The 23,568-nt window shown below is 35.9% G+C and overlaps 1 protein-coding gene across 1 annotated transcript in view; it reads right to left on the reverse strand.

The window, feature by feature from the left end:
• crhr1 (corticotropin releasing hormone receptor 1) overlaps positions 1-23,119 on the reverse strand; it is a 120,330-nt gene extending 97,211 nt beyond the window's left edge. Inside the window, exon 1 of the mRNA XM_052543725.1 lies at positions 22,315-23,119. Within this exon, the coding sequence (XP_052399685.1) occupies positions 22,315-22,338 (24 nt within the window). The 5' untranslated portion in view covers positions 22,339-23,119. The remainder of the gene's footprint in view (positions 1-22,314) is intronic.
• Positions 23,120-23,568: the final 449 nt, after the last annotated feature.

A 23,568-nucleotide genomic window follows, 5' to 3' on the forward strand; every position in this document is an offset into this window, starting at 1 on the left:
CTTTTTCAGCATTGTAAAGCTGTTCATCTGATGACAAAAGATGAGGACACAATCACTGCTACTTCATCCCACGCCTTCTTCAACTCGGGAAGCTTTGGTGGATTCCTGATTATCCCGTAGATGATCTGCTCTCGCGCTTTAACTTCCAGATCGGTTTCTTCACTTGAGAAGCATTCAGCTTTTCCGCCAATAAATTCCACCATGTAAATAGTGATCTGCCATGGCGCGAGCCCATCCTCTTAAAAGGAATGGGAGATGACACTCTGTTTGGTTTATTGAACGTTATGGCCAACCCATTCTAAAAATGTGCCCCGGCGAACAGACCGTATTTCCGTCGTTAAAATAGTGGATTTGGTGGATTTGCCATGTGCTTTACACTTTGCGTTTAGATCGTTAAAATAGGGCCCATTGTATTTGCAATGATTTTTTGCGTATTACTTTATTGTTTTCTAGCTACCTGTATTTTAGTATCTCTCATCTATATTTCATTAATAAATAACTATGCATTTTAATAAAATTAATAAAAAAATATGTATTTTATAAACTAAAAGTTTGCCATTATTTTCTGATAAATGAGTCCTGCTATGGAATCATTAAACTCAGCTCCCGAAGTTTCTCTAGTCTTCAGATGATATATATCTCTCTAATGCTGTCAATACGTTAAATAAAATAATTTACATTTCAGATGCTGTCAGTATCATGGTATTGTTAGTTAGAGTGTCTTTCCAGTAAACTTTATGTGCAAATAACCACAAACACTAAGAAGGCATCTATTCCCATCTCAATGCAATATTAAAATGACTACTAATAAAGCATTTAATTTGTATATAAATAAATATTTCAGTGCAGAGGTTTAATAGAACACATTATGCAAAACCATCTCACCGATCTTACTCATTTGAATTTCAGGCCCTGGATATTCTAATCATTTAACAGGAACGATAAAAACTGTAAGAAGTGTGCTGATCCTGTTTTACAGTTGTCTGAAATTAGATATTATATTATGTGCTCAGTTCTTTAAGGTCAGCTAAGTAGACTGGCAGCGGTTCTCTGGCAGGAGTGTTGCTAATGTGTAATCCGCACCAAAGGGGGCGAGGCCATGTTGTGCTGCTTTAAGGTATAAGAAGAGAAAACTAGAGGTGCACTGTTTTCTAATGATTCTGATAATTCTGATAATTCTTACTATGTGTTTCCAGATCCCTACTAACACTACCACTCGCAAACCATGCATCACACAATGCAGGCAGCGCAATCTCAACAACCTGCACACTTTGCCTATGTCTGCTAATACACTACTTTCTTTTTTTTATTGCTCTCAGGAATTGCCAGTCTGCTGTAAACAAAGTCGATTTCATTACTTCTATTATTAGTCATTCAAAGCTTAATCTCATGGCCCTGACAGACACCTGGATCAAACCAGAGGACACTGCTACACTTGCAGCACTCTCCAATAATTTCTCATTTTCCCACTCTCCCCGTTTGACTAGAAGTGGTGGAGGTACTGGTCTGCTCATCTCTAATGATTGGAAATGAAATCTTTGACCATCTTTGGGTATCAACAGCTCCTTTGAATCTCATTCAGTAACTGTTACCTACCATCTTAAAATACATTTTGTTGTTGTCTTTCAACCCCCAGGACCAGTAACTTTTGGGATGAATTAGATGTGCTGCTCTCAACCATTCCTGAGGATGGTACTCCCCTAGTTATGCTTGGAGATTTCAAAATCCACCTATAGATAAACCTCTATATGTGGACTTCCACACTCTGCTTGCCTCTTTTGAGCTCACCCGAGTGTCAACTACCGCTACTCACAAATCAGGCAACCAACTGGACCTTATTTACACATGACACTGCTTCACTGATCCTGGACTGATTACTCCACTGAACACCTCGGATCACTTCCTCCTCACTCTTAAGTTCATAATGTGGCAAGAGTGGAATTGGAAAATAGGCCGCATGTCATTTCCACTACACTTTAATGGTGCTTTTGTGTCATTTTGGAGCTTGACAGCAGAACAAACTGAGTATATGTAGTGTATCATTGAGTGCTTTGGCAGAGTGTATGAGTCGAACAAGGCTTAACACACACAATCACATGCCAAGACAGCATCCCTACCAACAGCTGATTTAATTTATAGGGTTTTTTTCAAACAATTTTTACACTCCTGATACAAAAGATAAAAATAAAAACAACAAATAAAAAATATTTTTTTTTTAAATAATAATAACATTAAATTTAATCAAACACTTTGATTGTTAAAAATGCTGGCAGAGATTATTCACAATTCTCTTAACTTTAATAAAGACATTTATTTACTGTCGTTACCCAATACTAAGCTCATGATTCATGAAACTTAGAAATAAAGAGGCAGAAGTGTTCACATTAAAGGGCTTGAAGGCAAATAGACACATCCCTTATTAGAGTGAAAACACACTGACTGTACATCACAGCCATATGCACACTAGCCAGGGTCAGTGCTTTTCCTCACGAGGATTATATTATGCTAACAATAAGACTTCAACGTTGCTAGCTAATGAAATGCGTCAGCACTATCCCCTAAACTTAAAATGCTCAGCCCATCCTTCCAATCTACTGTTCTGAATCCAGCGAGTGACTCATGGGGGCTAATTTGGAAGGGTTAAAAAAAAAAAACCCTCTCCATCTATTTTGGGCTAGCTAAAATGGCCAGGAAGATGGACGGGGTGGGTGTTCATTTTTTATTTATTTTTTTCACAGTGATGATGATGCATCTTCATCTGCCCACAGAAAGCATGCTCCTGTCTCTTCATCTGCTTTAATGACTGGTCTGGTTGGGCTCATTTGCACATGCCGTCGTGTGTGTGATTAGCTCGCTCTAATGCTGAATGCGTGCAAGTATGTGTTTGATTAGTTGCAAATAATTAGCATGCCGAAGCTTTGGCGTGGGTGACAATAAACACTGTATGTGTGTGAGCATGCAGTTTGGTTTTTAACCTCCTCTGACTGAGTGTCAACTGATTGGCTGCCTGAATGAACAGCTCTAGCACTGCGGTCTTCTGTGATGTGATTGGTGGAGGGAGAGAGTGTAGCTCCATTTAATTAAATAGACATTAATTAATGACCACTGCGACCCAAAACCATGAAGATAATAAATTACTCGCAGGGCAAAAATGAGCACCATGACGATGACCTCAGTTTTTTGGTGCTTTTAAGTCTGCCAGCACCAATAATCACTAGTGTTTTGGGACTGCTTTATTACATTGTATTATTTGAAACACTCTAAAGAGCCTTAAAGGGACAGCACCCTTTGTCCTGTACTTGTCTGGTGGTTTTCAAATGCTAGTAGATATATATGGGGTTAGACAAAATAATGTGAACAGCTGAAAAATAGACAATATTTCTGTATTGTTGTCATTATTTACTCACCCACAAGTTGTTCCAAACCTGTATTAGTGTCTTTCTTCTGCTGAACAGAAAAGAAGATATTTTGAAGAATGTTCAAAATGAACAGCTGATGGTAGCCACTGACGACTTCCATAGTACAACCATCAACCGTTTGGTTACCAAAATTATTCTCTATTTATATATATAATTTATTTATTCTTGTTCAACAGAAGAAAGAAATTCATACAAATTTGTAGCAACAGGATTTAAATTTTTCGGTGAACTATACCTTTAAGGTGTTTTACCACCACTTGCCTTTAATACAGTTTACACACTTCTTAGAATAGATTCATACAACTTTTGAATAGACTCCAGTAGAACACTGTCTATCAAAACAGCTGCCAATTGCTTCAGATATGTTGGAGGAGGGTAAAAGCTTCTCAGTCTTCTTTCTAAAACTGCCCACAGTGATTTAATAATATTTAAATCAGGGGATTTGTCTGGCCAGGACAGTTGTTGGAGTTCATCTTGATACTCCAAGTGTTCAGGTTTTATGATCATAGCACCATATTTCTTTGCCATTTTAGCATTGGTGTCTATGATTAACATTAACATTCACTATGGTAATAAAGTCTTGCCATACTTTGTGTACACAGCCAACCAAAAAGACTACTGTTCTTAAAACACCAAACAATTGGGCTGTTAAGGTTGTGTGCTTTTTCGAGTTCTGACCAGTCACCCATTTCAACCACGGCTTTATGCTAAACACAACTGTCAACAATAAACAACATGTAAACAATTATAAATAAATGTGAAAATATAAATAAAAGATGATTGCAATATATATATATATATATATATATATATATATATATATATATATATATATATATATATATATATATATATATTTATAATTACAATCAATAAGCAGAACTTTGAAATATATTCTTTGGGCGGCTAATTATCTATTCAGGTGTCAAGAACAATTAACTCCACCAACTCTATAAAAAAAATAATAACTGAAGCTGTTTATAAAATAAAAAGATAAGGTGATAATTATCCCTGATGATATGAAGAACTAATCATCTAGCACTATGGTCATTTTGATTCTGCGAATGAGTGCTTGAAGCTCAGCTTGTCACGTGAATTCACAGCTAAATTATGCCTGGCTGGTAATGGACATAGCAAATTATAAATCTAGCATCAAGCCCCATTATCATGGGACCAGACTGTTGGCAGATGATAGAGAACTTCATTATACCCAAATACCACCACAAGAACTCTGCTGATGTTCATATTGGAAACTATTAATGGAATTGCATGGCAGTGATCAGTGTTTCCTACAGGATTTAGTCTTGGCATTTATAATTGGGAAGGGTGGTATCAATGCCCTCTCCCCTCACATCAACCTACTGAGCCTAACATTTAACAAAAAAGGGCCATTTTATGAACAGTGACCGAGTCTGCTTACACTCAAAAGAAAGTTGCCTTGGTGACAGAAGCTTCCAGTGCACAGACAGGATGACAACATATTACGCAAGGGAATTTGTAAAAAGGTATCTCATGTTAAATAAATAACTTATGTATAATTAATATAAGTATAGATACTTGGGTATTGCACATGGTTTAGTCATCAGATTCATATATATATATAAAAAAAAAAACGTGTTAATTCATGAAAGAATCAAATGTTTGTCTTGAAAAAGTGGCTCACTGATTCATTAATCCGAATCATTTGGTTAGACTGCACAGTGCCACATAAACATTCAGACAAATAAAAACATTAAAGTTTATTGTTAATGTGTGTGTGTGTGTGTGTGTGTGTGTGCTCTTGTTTTTGTGACATATCAGGACACAACTCTGTATAATGACATGGGTATGACACAGGTATTACAAGGAGAGGGTGAGGGTAACCCATGCCCCCATTTTTCAAAACGCTTATAAACTATACATGTTTTTTTTTTTTTTTTTTTTTGAGAAAGTGTTTCACATCACCCAGTCCTTCTGTTTATCAGTTACAATTCATAAGCTAATGGCTGATTTTGTTGTGGCACAGGAGATTCAGTGACAGCGCAGGATGCAGTAAACAGATTAGCATGGCAGAATACTTTGGGGCTATATTTGGACAGTTAATGTCTGTGTACGATTCCTCAGCTCTGCCTGCATGAGGTCTAGATGATGGTGGGCCTGATTTGAGTCATCGTGCGCTGTGGCAGATTCCCCACTCCCACCGGCACATCACACCCAAACTCATCCGGTTTAATGAACGATCACTGAATGATAAGAAATTAAGCAACTGGAACATTGAGCAGATTAACTATCTATATAATTATCTATATATAATTATCACAAAACCAGAATTTTAATCGCTGGGGTATATTTTTAGCAATAGCCAAAATTGATTTTTTTGTATTCCAAAAATCATAGGATATTTAGTAAAGATCATGTTCCATGAAGATATTTAGTAAATGTCCTACTGTAAATATATTAAAACTTAATTTTCAATTAGTAATAATAGCATAGCAAAGAATTCATTTGGACAACGTTAAAGGCTATTTTTTCTCAGTATTTAGATTTTTTTACACCCTCAGATTCCAGATTTTCAAATAGTTGTACCTCGGCCAAATATTGTCCTAACAAACCATACATCAGTGGAAAGCTTATTTATTCAGCTTTTAGTTTTATTTATTTAGTTAGTTTTGTTGTCCAGGGTCACATATATGGTCTGGGGTTAAAAAGAGTACATTTTATTATTTATTAAGATTACCAGCTATTCCAATTAAAAAGGAAAAAAGAGACAACATGAGAAATAAGACTTCACTTCATCAGTCTACACTCATTTAAAATAATAAAGAATAATAAGATACTTTTATTAAATAGCTTATATGTATAATAAATATGTATAATATATATATATATATATATATGTATAATATATATATATATATATATATGTATAATATATATATATGTATAATATATATATATGTATATTATATATATATGTATAATATATATATATGTATAATATATATATATATGTATAATATATATATATATATATATATATATATATATATATATATATATATATATATATATATATATATATATATATATATACTGTAAATGTGAAGCTAAGATTCCATACAATTTGAAAATGTACAGGTCAAAAACATCAACTTGCCGTGCCTGGCTCTTAGAGTTTCCAATGACCTCACATACACTCACCTAAATGATTATTAGAAACACCTTTTCAATTGATCATTAATGCAATTATCTAATCAACCAATCACATGGCAGTTGCTTCAATGCATTTAGGGGTGTGGTCCTGGTCAAGACAATATCCTGAACTCCAAACTGAATGTCAGAATGGGAAAGAAAGGTGATTTAAGCAATTTTGAGTGTTGCATGGTTGTTGATGCCAGACGGGCCGGTCTGAGTATTTCACAATCTGCTCAGTTACGGGGATTTTCACGCACAACCGTTTCTAGGGTTTACAAAGAATGGTGTGAAAAGGGAAAAACATCCAGTATGCAGCAGTCCTGTGGGCGAAAATGCCTTGTTGATGCTAGAGGTCAGAGGAGAATGGACCGACTGATTCAAGCTGATAGAAGAGCAACTTTGACTGAAATAACCACTTGTTACAACCGAGGTATGCAGCAAAGCATTTGTGAAGACACAACACACACAACCTTGAGGCGGATGGGCTATCCCACTCATCTCCACTACAAATAGGAAAAAGAGGCTACAATTTGCACAAGCTCACCAAAATTGGACAGTTGAAGACTGGAAAAATGTTGCCTGGTCTGATGGGTCTCGATTTCTGTTGAGACATTCAGATGGTAGAGTAAGAATTTGGCGTAAACAGAATGAGAACATGGGTCCATCATGCCGTGTTACCACTGTGCAGGCTGGTGGTGGTGGTGTAATGGTGTGGGGGATGTTTTCTTGGCATACTTTAGGCCTCTTAGTGCCAATTGGGCATCGTTTAAATGCCACGGCCTACCTGAGCATTGTTTCTGACCATGTCTATCCCTTTATGACCACCATGTACCCATCCTCTGATGGCTACTTCCAGCAGGATAATGCACCATGTCACAAAGCTCGAATCATTTCAAATTGGTTTCTTGAACATGACAATGAGTTCACTATACTAAAATGGCCCCCACAGTCACCAGATCTCAACCCATTAGAGCATCTTTGGGATGTGGTGGAATGGGAGCTTCATAACCTGGATGTGCATCCCACAAATCTCCATCAACTGCAAGATGCTACCCTATCAATATGGGCCAACATTTCTATAGAATGCTTTCAGCACCTTTTTGAATCAATGCCACGTAGAATTAAGGCAGTTTTGAAGGCAAAAGGGGGTCAACACACAGTATTAGTATGGTGTTCCTAATAATCCTGCAGGTGAGTGTATGTGTCTGGTTTAACAGACACATTTTTCTAAACTGGATGAGTGCATTTACAACTCCACTGAAGAGACATTTCCGTGAAGTGTATAAATCATTAGATTTTTTTTAATATGAAAAAACGAAGAAATAAAGAAATAAATAAGGTACTGAGAGATTATACTCTCCTGGCTGTGACACTCTGAGACTGTAAATTGGTTAACCATGGATAAAGTGCAAACCCCAGTCATAAGTCCGTATAGCAGAAGCATGAGGGCCAATTTTCACTTCATCTACTTTCATCTCTTCAGCTGAGGTCCTCTACACTTAAAAGCTAAAACTGCCAAAATTCACCCTATGCTGAATTAGGATGATTTAAAATTAAGATCTGGAAAGTAGTTTAGCATTTCGTTTGAACTTGTTACTGAAGCTGCCACTGAATGTACTGTATAGACACATAACATAAGTAAATGTGCTGAAGGCAGTATTTTTTAGACTACCACACATAAAATATCCCTGACAGATATTACTCAAATCTATCATCACATCGCACATGTGTATGTTGCAGCCATAGGCTCCATAAATACCAAAGAAAAATTAAAGAGTTAGGGAAGTGTGTGGGATTGAATATTTTTGCCTTGTTTTAAAGTGATTGGCTGGCAAGTCTTTGGAGAAAGAGTGTGATGCTGAAGTTAAGATCACTCACGGAACCTTTAAAGAAATACTTTTCCTAGAAAGAAAGATTCTCTAATTTTTCACTCTCAATCTGTGTCATTTAACTTCTTTCTAAATGGTGAGCTGTTTAAATCCAAATAAGGCGAATGCATCATCATAAAAGTTTGCAATTTGTATTTTGCTCTTATTGCTTCAAATGTTTGTTCTATTTGACCGTAAGTGCCCTGCAAAGTGAACATCACAGGATATTCCCCCATGATCGAAGGGATCAGTTCAAAGGGAGTATACATGTCCGATTCAAAGTGTGTTAAAGTACAAGAGATGAGAATTTAAATTGTATTTATTTACAGAGGTATATTATGTCACATTTCACACCTCTCTAGTAAATTTCGTCTGTGTGTGAAGATGGTGCAGGCCATGGCATAGCACAAATCTGTGAATGAATTTTCCGAAGTGTAGTACACTTCAAAAGATTTCCCATGCTCAGGGAGTAGGAAGCAAAGAACACTATGTAGGGACCATGTCAATCGGAACACAGTTCATGCATGGATCTTTCTTGAGTTGGTTATCTGAATCAGGTGTGTTAAATAAGAGTGACCTACAAAATATGCAAAACGTGGGAATTGAGAACCACTGTTCCAAGTAATCTGATAGCTCAAGCCAGAGGCCAGAGCCCTGCAGAGTTTAGATTGAACCCTAATTAAACACACCTGATCCCACTAATCAAGTCCTTGAGGCTTATTTGAAAACTATGTGTTGGAACAAAACTCTGCAGGGCTCTGGCCCTCCAGGAACTGAGTTTAGCACCCCTGTGATAGCTTTATGTGAGTAATGACATCAGTGATGCAAACATCTGGTTCTTCTGTCTCACAATTGATCATACTAGAGCAAAGTTAGCTATGAATATACTAATCACTATAATGCAGATTTGGCAGATAAAAAAATGTGTTTCAGTAAATGACTGGTGAATTAAATTTTGTACTTAACAGACCTATTGACTAGCTTCTTATGGTGCATAAGTCACTTTAATTGTTGCTTTTATTCTTCTTTTGATATAGCACATGGATTGCCATTCACTATCAATCCTACCCACAATTTTCTTTAGTGGCTGAAAAAAAGACTGCACAGGTATAGAGCAGCATGAAAGTGAGCAAATGGTGACAATTTTCATTTTGGGGTGAATGATCCCTTTAATATAAGAATGATTGCTGTTATAGTACCGCTACAAGCCTAACAGTAGCAATCATTTCAGGATGAGAGCTTTTTGTTCCTTCTTAGGCTCACAAGTTTGCCTTTTTCTGTGTGTTATGTCGGTCCATTTACACTAAGGATACGGGAACAACAAGAGAATGCTTTCAATTGTCACATGTCTTTCTAGCAGCAGTAGACCGCATCATGCATAGTCTCTGTGGGCTATTTATCTGTGAATGGGGGGTAAAAGTTTTTAACAATTCTGAACTTCAACAGAAACAAGGAGTTAGCCATTAAAATGTACAGCTTAGCACCGTCTTGTTACAATTCTGAGAAGGTCAACAAGATAAAATTATAACTGCCATTAAATTGTCAGAGTGGAGGTCAAACAGAGTACTGCCAACTATCTGTGGTTTAAGCACCATTCTAATTCAACCAAATTACTGACAATCTTCCAGAAAGCAAAGTCATGTTTGCAGACTAAAAAGTTTAGAAATCTGACATTCTTCTGAGAGTTTCTGACATGAAAGAAGGTTAAAAAAATAAAGCATACCTCATTAACTCAAGAACAAACTAAAATGATGAGGATATGTCTGGTGCTGCCATAAAGTTCATGCAAGATCAGTGAACTGTGATTGAAATTGACTCCGAATGGTCAAGGTCTGGAGTGAGGAATGAGAGTCTATATTAATTTTTCCTTTTCTTCTCTCTTCATGACACAAACAATATATTAAGAGCTGAAATGAAAGAGCAAAACTAGTCTAGCCGAGTAAAAAACAGAAATGCACGTGTATAGCTATTTGTGATGACAGTGATGAATGGTTTAGGTATCTTTACTACAAGACATGAGCTCTGGGGCCTTGAAACACTTCAAATGGCTGCACTCTCCCAAACGCTGAAACGTACAGGGAAGGGAACTGCAAAATACAGTGAGCGAATCAGAGAGCGTGCTGTGAATCCATCTGGTTCATGTGTCATCCAGCGCTCCTGCTGATTGCTTTTGCAGGCGGAATGCAATAGGAGCCGAATCTTCCAATATGTAGGTCAGCTTGTTGCAAAGTCCTAAAATTGATCCGTGGAATCACCGCCGCCACTTAGTTGTGGGAGAACCTGATAGTAAGTGCTGAAAATTGAATCCTACCCTTTTCGCACTCAAACATTCTCCCCGGCTCAATGCAGGCCTATGGGGTTGGTCTGAGAGGAGGAAGCGATCCTCACAGGTGGTGAGGGTTAGATTAGCTCCTCTCCGATCACACGGCTCAGTCGCTCTGTGAGAAAATGATCCTCCCCCTTAAACCCACGGTTAAGACACACTCCACCCGTGATGCTGTTGAACAGTTGCCCAGTCATTACGCATCACGGATGCCATGGAAACTGAGATGACAGGGGGTGGGGTCTGGCTTGGACGTTCGCTGAAAGCTGCACATATCAATTAAAGAAAGATGTGGAAAAAACATACTTTCATAACTGAGCCTGAAACCTTCTAATTTTTTCAACAAATGGACACAGCTTATCTTTCATTCAGTGTTAACTGAGAAATTCACAACATCTGAATAAATATTGCATGAACTGTTTTAGTTTCTATTAATTTTATATGAGGCAATTTTTGCAACACTGTTAACAAAATGTGGGACTACATTTTATATATACTTGAGCCATAACTTTTGTCTAAATATAGTTCGAAACCCAGATTTTTGAGTTTGTCATTCTCTACTAATACGATGAAGGGTTTTTTTTTTTTTTAATAAAGATAAAAAATATAATATTGTAGTATTATTAATGTAAAAAATTATAGTTTATTAAATAAATTGTAAAAAAAAATTATTAAATATATGCCACCTGGTGTATCATATTAGTTGATAGCGTGCTCCTGTTCCTATAATTTAAAGATTTGTTTCTTATAATAATTGAAAAAGAATGGCAGAACTTGACACATGCAGTCAACAATGCCTTTAAAAAATGTACTATATATATATATATATATATATATATATATATATATATATATATATATATATATATATATATAAACACACAAACGAACATAAATGAGTGGAAAGTTTATTTTTTTCTGTAAATATAAAACATTATGATAATAATAATAATCTTATGATAACTGAAAATGAATATCTTTCTTTAATGCCTTAAATCAATTTGTTCAAAGTGTGTTCTGTCACTGCATGTGTCTGCTGTTCTCCATCTGTATGAAGGAGTCTGTTTATGGCCATAATAGTATTTAAAAGGCTATCCTCTATTACCCTATTGTTTATTTACCCCATAAAAATCTGTGTGTGTGTGTGTGTGTATGTATTTGCTCAGGAGGCAATCCTTTCAAAGGACATGGGTGTTTTGCAAGTTAACGTGAATGTATTTGTGTGTGTGCGTACTGTGAATCTTTGCTAGAGTGCATGGACAAATGCGTGACGTAACTCTCTGTGTGTGCTTCCAGACTTGGGATGCTTCGCGCTTATGTGGGACACAGATGAATGAATAACCATGTGTGGCATTTGGACAGAGTGTTCAGAGTGTGTTATAGTACATATTTGTGCATGTTTGCATGGATGTCTACAGATACTAGTTGGAGAATAATCATGACAGTAGTGTAAAATCACTTCAGTCAGTGTGTGAACTCTAACATGACAGCTGGTCTGAGCATGACAAGTAACCAAGAGTACAGAAATGTCTTTCACATCAACTTGGCAAATTTAAGGCAAATCTGGCTATATATTAATCTCTGATCAGAAACTTCAGCCCAGAGAAACTGACTCAGAAAAACTGGAAACTCAGAGCATATATATTATACATTACATATTTCTTCTCCTCTATATAAACAACTATATAAAGTTTTTTTTTTTTTTTTTTTTTTATGGCTGACATGTGCCTAATCTAGATCCTAACCTCAACCTAACCTGACCTGAACCTGGTTTCAAAAATAAACCCAACCATATCCTAAGCTCAACCCCATTCCATTCCAATGCCTCAAAATTCAACTCCCTTAGCAAAGGCCTCTGCTAGGATTTAAAGTTTTCGCTTCATATAACCAGGTCAATTTTTTTTCAAGCTTTGTGGCAAAGCAAACAAAAGTTAAATATCCCATGGAATCTAAATTTAGCCAATGTCTATAAGCTGTAAAGCCATCTATATGCTAATGTGCTGCTTAAAGATTACACAATTGACTTACAAATATACAGATTTTAATTTTTTCATGCTTCTTCTTTTGCCAAAACAGTAGATGGCATTTTGGACTAAAAAAAAAAAGAACAAAGAAAAAAAATTCTAAAATGTATAGTATGTTTTGTTTTTGTTGTAGCAGTAGCTAAATTACATGAGACCGTTGATAACATAATGGACAGAACATGATGCTAGATAAATAATAAGACAAAATACAATACAATAAAATAATAAACTAAGCTAAAATGTATAAATTAAACTACAAAATAAAATAATTAAAATATAAAATCAAATACAATCTAGAGCTTGTTTGCATGCTTCAACCCAGATTTAACATTGTGTACTGTACGCCTGACCTTGAGGCTGCACTGCTCGGCTCTACTTCCTGTGGGCCTGTTAATTGTGATAAATGGAGATGACACAGGCTGCAGTGTTAGAGCAAGGAGTCAATATATTTTATGCCAACGGTCCACGCAAGTATAACTGCGTAATTAATGAAAGATGCTTGGATGTAGCACCCCTCCACCTGCCTGCACACTTCGTACAATAATTCCACCAGAAAGAGAGAGAGAGAGAGAGAGAGAATGAGATTGAGAGTACAATATGTGAGTTACATTTGCCAATTTGCTAAGGCATAAATAGGGGTGTTTTCTATTGCCCCAACAATTTGCATATGGGTGAAAGGGTGTGTGAATATGACCGTTACTAACAAGTAAGCATTTTTAATGCCCACACAAATAAACACGCTGGCTCAAGTATGCTTGGAAGAGAGGATGTTGCCATAGACTATATTCCATTGGGACTTACAATGGGGACCAAAGGACCACATTGAAAATCCGGGATCCAAAATCCAATTTAAACCCACAAATAAACACAAGGTTTACAGATTATAAATAGTAAAACAAAATAATAATAAAAATGGAGGTTGTGGCATAAACTAAAGACTCAATAAAGAGTCTGCACTTTTTTTTTTTACTAGTGTTCCTTATTTCTATATGTTTATGCTCAATTATGACACCTCTAGTTCAAATGATTTGATGAAGGACATGAAACTTCTTGTAACTTCCTTTTACTCCAGATTTGTTTTCATGAATTTAAAGGTCATCAGTGCTTTTGAACTTACTAGCATTTCTGAATTATAAACACTGGCCCATATTTGTAGAGTAAAGCAACATTTGTAGTTGTGTCAGTGTTGACCATGCATAGGGGATGTGGTGCACCGTCAGCATAAAAGCCATTTTAAAAAGCACTTTACAAACTGCAGTATACTGTATGAAAATATACCACCTTGCTTGTTCAAGATGCATGGACAATAGAGAAAGAAAGGCTTAAAATTACCCAGTCTATTAGACGGACACAAAGACTCTTAGATACTCAATACACTTTGTCTTGACTTGCTGTCATGCATCTCAGGAACAAAGAATATATATCTTAATAATTAACTTATTAATATCTGATCTTCTAGCTTTCGGCTGTAATGATTATTAACTAGTGTGATGAATTAATGCTTATACTTTAATTCTAATTAAGGCTGTCAATTTAACACATTTATTTAGTGGAATTAATTATAACAAAAATAACATGCTATAATTATCTAATTAATTGTGGCAAAATATTCCAGAACAACAAACCACTACAAGAGAAATAAATCAAAATGCAATGCAAGAAATGCTGGAAAAAAAAAACATGTCAGAATAACAATAAATTTTATTTATATTGTGCCTTTCAATGATCACAATTTATTTTGTACTGTTCTTTGTTGCTTGTAGCTAAACTGATGTATGTTACCTTTATTCTTGCCAATAAAACTGAAATTGAAAAACGAATCAGAGGAAATAAATGCAATGGTAAACACAAGGAAAGGGGGAGAAAGATTTGATGAAAGACTGCTAATATTGTACTTTTTCATCTTCATCAAATCTTGGATTCGACACAGTTAAAGATCATATTTATATCTATTCAAACAGAAATTATATTCACAAAATAGAAAGAATAAAAGAATCCAAATTCCAAATACTGTATGCTTTCAGCAGAGATCTAATTTAGTCATTTCAAAACAAACGGCTCTTGCTAATTTGCATGTCTAATCTGCTGAGAGAAAACATTTCCCACCAAAAAAGTAAAAAATAGAAGCAAAAAAGAACGTCAGTCCCTTTCCTAATGTTGGAGCACTGCGATCAACCAATATGAAGGAAGAAATGTCTTCTGGGAACCCACTGAAAGCCTCTCTGATGTAAATGTGTTCTGTTTTAAGTGAGACACAAGTTGTGAAAAATGCCAGATGGAAAAGGGAAAATCGATTGGAAAGGGATGAATGAGGTTTTGTCTTTTCTTATGCAACAGTTTTCAGGTACCAGCTGTTTGTAAAAAGCCAGTGACAGGCTAATTGAGTTATTTCACTCATTTAATTTAAAAAAGGACGAGGATCTAGGACAAAGGAAGGCAGAGTGATCACTCACTCAGCGAACAGAATATCTGTCTTACTCATGTAAAACTGTGGCAAGCTGTGAGAGAATCCCACCATTCTCTGTAGCACATGTTGCATGAGTTCACAGAACGTCAAGCCGATCTAAAACGTGGAGGCAAGTCTGGCAAAAAAACACCAATTCAAATTTAAACATGCAGCTTGCAAGAGCTGGGGTTGCCGAGTCACAGTGAAAACGCATAGCAGTTTCCAGTCAGTTCCACTTCATACCAATGTGTCTTTTTTGTTTATGTACGAATGGTTAAAACTAATTCAAAGAAGTGCAATGGGAAATCAGGGATGGAACAATACGTTCAATTAATGAAATCCTCCAGATGTGGCTATAATACCTTGAACCTATCGTATTTCTGAAAAATCATCTTCATACCGGCTAATATTTAATTTGAAATGTCCATCAATTCTTCAAAATGTTTCTGCATTCCAGACTATGTCACTCAAAAAGGTGTGACTTTTTTAAAGTCTGAAACTTATGCAACAAGTTAATATGAATTCAATATGTTAATATAAGTTCAATATGCCCAATGTTTTGGATCCGACAGAAATGTTGCTCCACACAATTGTGAGTAGATTTTTTTATTACGTGGTCACTATTGCTTTGTCTGTTATTACAGATCTTTTGATATGTTCTGCGTATGTATGTGTTTCTAACCTAAATCACAGCAGCGTCCATCTGTGAAAGATGTAGCTGTCAAACATACACAACTGTTAGGCAATCATGGCTCTGGGTGTTTACTTCCGAGTTTACAATCCATCACGCCTATTCAAACAGAGCATTCCAATGAGGGACAAAACAGGACAAAAAACCCTATTACTTCTGAATTATATGATAATTTTTATATTAAAAATCTTAATAATATTACAAGTGTACCCCAGTGAACAGAACTCATTAAAAAGCAAAGGCAGTTTAAGCACTCCCAGGTTGCCAGTTCCACCTCTGCTTTGCTTTAAACACAGATATTTTTAATGACGCATGCAACATTTATACCGTACGCTCAGCTCTTACAGAGTACTTGCCATTCAGCCTTTAACAAATGTGCACTTCCTGTTCCCTCATCAAAAGCCCATCTCTGAAATCATGCACCGACCCCTTCATCAGAGATGTTCACTATAATGTAATACAGCTTTTGCACAAGCCTTGCCACTCTTTAAACACAATTTCATTCTCATTTTTTTCTTTGCCATACCTCTACTTCAGGCAGACGTCTGTGCTCCATGCCTAGACTAATTAAGTGAGTTTAAAGAACAAATGCATTTTGTGTGAGCTGTCCAGCTTTTAAAATGTCCAAAACCTTCCATTGTTTCCCTAATTACCTTATTAGTTAAAGCACAGTATTTAAGTGATTTATGATAACCCTCAATATGCTTTTAAAATTGACTGCGACAGTCTGGGAGTGATAAAACCAAGTCTTTAAGTGAGATTGATATGCCAGTTCTTAACATTAAATCGGTTATGTCTTTCTTGGTGAGAGAAGCTACCATGAAGTCATTCCTTTCCCACTGAACTATTTAAACCAAAGTTTCCAAACCTGATGGAAATTCTGACTAATTTCCATTAACCAGTTAATTTGAACAGTTTGTTCTGTTTTGCTTTGTAAATAAAAAATATATGTTTTTTTTTTTTTACCTCTTTCAGTATTAATTTTAGATAATAATGCAGGTAAACTTCAGTCAAACTTTTGGTTCACTCACTTACAAACATTCATGCTCTGTTCTTGAGTCATTATGAACTGGACATGTCTGTAAATTCCACCCCCCCAAATAAACATATCCAGTCCAAATAATAAATTAATATTGTGAACCGATTTACTTATTAATAAATCCTAGATATCAATTTGAGTTCTACTTCATTATATATAATTATATGCAATTTATCATTTGTGTAAGACTCTGTGCTTTCCTTAAAAAAGTTAAATACAAGATTCATTTTAAGATTGATATTGATCCAATCCATTGTTATTATTATTATTTCTGTTTTATCCATTTAAAATCAGTGGGATTTATTTTTTCTATGTATGTTCTGGAACTAGCTTTAATAACCACTGGGACTTGGTTGGGAATTATTGATTTAAAATGTGGCCTGTTCTGGTAATGAGAAAATGACAAAATGCCATTAATGCAGCAGTAATGATGAAAGCTATGTGAACAATTGCTTCTAATCTCTGTTTTCATAACATTAATTTCATACTTGCTCCAAATCTCTCCCACAACACCCAAAGCGGAGAACCAAGAAATATTTAAACAACCAAATCAAGACCAAAATGATGCAAAGCTATTCAATTCTGAGTGACAGAGGAGCATAAGGTTGCATACAATAACCAACCCTAAATGGGAATTCTTGGCCGCAAGCTTGTTTTTAGAGTTTAAGAATTGCAGAGAGGATTTGAAAGGATACGTTCAGAAAAGGAACTCCCAAATGGCTTAACGTCATTATTATGAGCTACATTTCCAGGAGATGTGGCAGAAGAGCTAGCAGGTCTTTAGCACTGAATAAGCCACCATTTACATTGCATTAAAAAAAACCACATTAATTGCCTTGACTGGTTATTAGAAATTGTGCCTGTCATCAAAAGGAACAATGTGGCCCAACTCAAGGTTCAATTCTAAGTACTTAAGAACTTGTCCACTGCTCTGGGAATCCTCATCCATCTGTGTTTATATTCAGTACATGTTTGATTAGTCATTCAAAGACACTGCGGCACATGAACCATGCTAAATCATAGACATGATATTATACAAAATAATAGGCTGTACCTGCCTTTGCTAAGACACAGCGAGTGCTGAATGCATTTGGAAGAAACTTCTAAACAGTGTTGGGGAAAGTTACTTTTAAAAGTAATGCATTACAATATTGCGTTACTCCCTAAAAAAGTAACTAATTATGTTACCTAGTAACTTTTTAAGTAAAGTAATGCATTACATTACTTTTGTGTTACTTTAGCATTACTTTTTAAATATGAGCAGGGCTTGATTGTTTTTAATAGAAGTTATATTTATAACAAATGTAAAAGAGTGTATTGAATAAACCACTTTAGGCTGAAGGAAAAGTAAATTCACATCTGTAGAGTAGAATGCAGGAGAGGAAGGTTGAACACTCTTTAGCAATAAATAAACAATGAAGCACAATTCAAGCCTAATTGTTAGTTTATCCAGAGTAATTTTTGTTTATTATTATGGTTGAACTGGATCATCAAAGGTCAGCAACAAAGACATTAGTTGATAAAATGGGATTAGAAACATTTGTGTTATTTAACACTTAATTATTGCAGGTTTACGTCATATTCTAAATATGCATTTCACTGTTTTAATTCCTTTTAATGAATACTCAATCTGTGTTATTGAGAGTGGGATGAATTAATGCACAATCAGATTTAGTCAAGAACTACAGTAACAAGATGTTCACACAGCGCACACAACGCCTCTGTACGTCTGATTTCTTTCAATATGGGGACAGGAGATTTGTCAGTCAATAAATGGTAAAACAAAATAACTGGCGTTACTTCTATGAAAAAGTAACTCAGAAAATTTTCTTGTAAATGAAAAGTAATGCGTTACATAACTAGTTAATTGAAAAAGTGATTTGTTTACGTAACTCGCGTTACTTGTAATGCTTTACCCCAAATGCTGCTCCTAAACCTCAACAGTACCCTCAGAAAGGTTGTACCAACTTTACACACTCAACGTTTCTCAAAAGACCACAAGCATGTCTTGACAATCAGCCTTTCTCCTTCAAAACAGAACACCTCTGGTTATAATTATACATGTACACCATTCAATATGTTCACTATTGTGTGAAAAAAGCCAAATAGCCACAATTGAATCAAGACAGCAAATAAATATGCAAACCAGACTGCGATAATAATAGAACAAAATAGACTGTGGCTCTTCTGCTTCTGACATTTAAAATTCTGACATCTTGAAGAGAAACCGATAAGCCCACTGCATGCATCTAAAATGTTGTTTGTCCGTATCTGAAACCTTTAGCTTGAAGCTGTTGGGTCTGTGGAGAGCAAGAAGCCTTTCCACTCCTTACATCTCTGTGATGAGTTCATTAGACCTGTGTGCTTATTGAACTGCACTGGGTCGACTGTAATTTGACAAGAGCTTCCTGTGCTTAACCAGGCTGAAGGAGTTGTGTGTACAGGTGAAATAATTTCTTCCTGTGGGGTACTATGAACACACAAACAAACAAACACAAGTACTGTGGGGCAAATGACCTCAAAGACCCTTGTGTCCTGCTGGACAGGTTTAAAAGGACGCCTTCTGATCTATAGATGAAGGACAAACAATTGACTTGTAAACAACCGGTGGCATCATGATGGAAATATGCGATCAGAAGAGCTAGAGGGAGGAGTAGGAAATTCTAACAATCTCATTCATGGCTAAAGAGAGCAAGATTACACATTCATAAGATTTTCTTCCTCACAGATGACTCCATTTTCGTCTGGCCTCAATTTTAGTGTAATCATCAGCACAGCAAGTCAATCATCTCAGATCTGACCTTTTGACCTCTGTAGCTGCTAGCAAAAAGTTAGTCAGCCTTCAAAGCCAGGAATGAAACATGGGTATAGCATTTTTGAATACAACACAGCAACCACACTGATGTGCTGAGGCAACTAAAAAGAGTGAAATATAAGTCGATTAGCAGTTGCGCGGAATTCTAATTGCTTCTTTGCACCCCTGCCAGCCACATGGGACATTTCATAACACGGGCACTCATCACTCACTCAGTCTTCACTCAATCAAGTATTTCAAAGCTCAGGTATGATCAATCATTACTCAAATCATTTGCAGAGCACTATCCACAGTGCAGAAAGTGGTAAGACACATATTAATGGAAGCTGAAAGCGTGCATGTTTTGACTGTCACCGTTTCAGCACATTACTTCGTAATGGGGCCAAACTGGGCCACAGTCCAGAGCGGAGACTAATAAACTTGCTGCATACTTTTAAAAGGCTAAAAATAACAGTGTCTATTTACACTAAGTGCAAATAGCCCGCCTTGTTGGCAGAGGCTATTTACACTAGCTCCACCCATAAACGTATGATAGGGATGGTCAACAATATAAAAGATGGCAGATAATCATCGGCTTTAGTGGTGTAGATGGTAAAGCATGTACGGAAGTCATTTTTATGAGATCAACCCGGGTTCGAATCCGCCTTTTACCGAACTTTTTTTCACCGTTTTCAAATTTCGTATCACATAGGAAAGGAATTTCTTTTAAATTAAAATGAAGGAAATAATCAAAAGGGTGAAAACAAAGTATCGGGTAGGGTTAGGGTAGGAGTTGGAATTGTCCAAATTGTATTTATTAAACTGCAAAATAAATGTGTAAAATGGATGGTCTGGTGTTTATTTGAATTGAACATATCTTTCCAGTGTTACAGGTTATTAATGGGTTAATATCAAAGTTAAAAATTACAGTTTTTTATAATAAATTTACAATACATTTTAAATTAAACGTTTTTTAATTAACAATACATTTTATATTAAATTAAAAGCATATTACTGACTACTGATTTGGATTACTATTTCAGTTTACACTGTAATTCTACAGCAGAATACTGCTTAATTGCAGTAATCTAATGGCATTTACTTCAAGGCTAAATCAGTAATTCTACAGGAGCATACTGCCAAATCACAGTATGGAATAAATACTCTGAGTTCACCGTATACAGCTGTCAATTTACAATTATTTAGTGTAAAAATTATAAAGTAATTTACTGTGAAAGTAATGTAACTAGTTTACAGATATTTACTGTGAATTTACATAAAGTAAATGACTGTGAAAGTCATGCAACTAGTAGCCAGTAATTTACTGTGTATTTACGGTCAAATCTTTAACAGTGCTTTACTTCGTGCAAATAGCCGCTGCCTAAAAATAAAGGCTCTTTTTTTATTTTCCTTTCAGTGATGTCATTTTATATTATTTAGAATATATGATATGTTTGTGATGCATTGCAAAGCTTCCATCATAAGCTAGAATCATTCTTTGAAAATGTCTTGCGGCTCAGCTGAGGACTGGCAAATGATTGTGTCCTGTCCGTGCTTGTATTTACTGTCTACAGAATTCAATAGCACACCCACACACTGCTGACTCACATTGACAATGATCTCCCCCGTCGAAGGATAGTCATTAATTACCTCCACCATTTCCCTTAAGATCTCAGTGTCAAATGATAGTTTAATGACAAGTGTTAATCCACTATTTAAACAACATTAAATAAATAAACATGTTTCTGATGAAAAAAAAAAGTTTAATAAAAATAAACAAAACACAACTAGTGTGGAAAAGTTTCAGCGGCTAAAATGTACACTGTAAAAAAATACTTTTACTTAAACTTGTGGTAAAATAAATAAGTAAATAAAATAAAATAAAAACTGGCAGCTCTGTAAAAAAACACTGTAAAAATGCCAGTCTTGAGTCCTTTAAATCTTTTTTTGATACTAGACCATACTCACACCAAGCACAAGTGATGCAAAGGAATGCCACACAATGTACTTGCATTAAAAATAGCTTCTATAGTAACTGTCACCAGTACCAACAAACTGACAAGAGCACAATGTTACCCACACAAACAAAATACCATTAGGTTTATACACACAATACTAAACTAATGCTTTAGATAAGATAAAGCAACATAAAACAATCCAGTGCACATTTATCAGAAGAAGAGCGCACAGTTTCTTTCTAAATAAATAAATAAATAAATAAAATAAATTATCTATATTTTACCATACACTTCTTTTCAGGTAATGTATAAGTTACCCTTCTTAAAAAATATATAATAAAATAATAATAATAATAATAATAATAATAATAATAATAATAATAATAATAATAATAATAATCCGCATTCGTATCCGTTTTAAGCCGTTTTTCTTTCGTGTGCCTATTAAGGTAATTTACAATTGAGCATTAAAAAGATTCTTACTGCACTGTAGCATTTTTTTCATTATTTTCTCTGTTAAAATTACTAACATTTTAACAGTTAAGCTACTATACGCTTTCATGGTGTAATAGTCGTACCTGTGGATGGAGGATGCGACTCATTGCTCCTGTGTTTTTCTACAGAAACCTTCAAACAGCACAGCGCTCCTTTACTCCAGGTGCAGCTGTCCGGATGCTCTGCTTCGGGGTGACAGACCTGTTTGAAAAACAACAGATATGCACCCCAAGGATGGCCAGGGCAGCACCTACAACTGGAAATAAACGGGGGAATTTTGCGCGCATTTGAGTCGATGCCTCATGCCCAGTTTCCAGATGAGTTATTATTAATACAGGCGATATATCCTTATTATTTAGGGATTCAAATTTACACCATGTCCTCGGTAAATATTCTTCTGTCCGGTTTGATTTCTTAATGTCCCCGGAGGCAGGTGTAAACGGTTTATTCAGACCCGATAGTAGTCACGCGCAACACTCAGTGTTCCCTGTATATGATAAGCGTTTCGACCTGCTCCCCTGCAGCTGGAACTCAACTTTTCCGAGAGTGCTGTCACTATTTGCTCCGTTTCTTTTCCAAATTGATTCGTTCCTTGTAAACACAGCAGATCCTCTTCACGTTGCCTCCTCACACCGAGAGTGACCCTCTGTTTGTTTCCCATCGGTCAACATATCCTACGTTCACATGGAGCCCCTACATGACAGCGAGGAGGCGTCACAGAGCGCGGATAAGGGAAATAGATGTTCGGATTTTGCGCGCGTGCGGCTAATGTTATCCAGCGAGCAGAATGTGACGACAATTGTAAAGAGTAAAAAGAGCGGAGTTCGCCGGTGTAAACTAATCCGTGCGGTTCCCACGCGGGTTACTCTTCTTCATCCTATCCAACCGGTTCACTCTCTCGCGTGCGCACAGCAGCAGGCTCAACGCTGAACAGCCTTCATAATGAATCAGTTCTATTCGAAAATGAGCTATACCCTACTCACATTTCGAAGTGAACAGGGCGCATCACTGACTTAATTCAACACCATGCTGTATGGTCCATACATACACAAGATCTACCGACGCCTAGCACTTTATATTCCACCAAAGATGTAATTAATGGACATAAAACGTTCTGAATAATATCGCGTTACTGACGTTTGAGTCAAATACAGATCAAATTGTGTAAGCTATGTTGTGTGGTGCTTAAATAACTAATAATAATTATAACAATAATAACAATAAAATAAACAAAGAATCATAATAATATGTAAGTGATATCATTTGTATTTTGGTTTCATTGCATTACATTTACATTTAGTCATTTAGCAGACGATTTTATCCAAAGTATCTTACAA

This window comes from Carassius gibelio, chromosome A3, assembly GCF_023724105.1.
Source record: "Carassius gibelio isolate Cgi1373 ecotype wild population from Czech Republic chromosome A3, carGib1.2-hapl.c, whole genome shotgun sequence".
NCBI classification, from domain to species: domain Eukaryota; kingdom Metazoa; phylum Chordata; class Actinopteri; order Cypriniformes; family Cyprinidae; genus Carassius; species Carassius gibelio.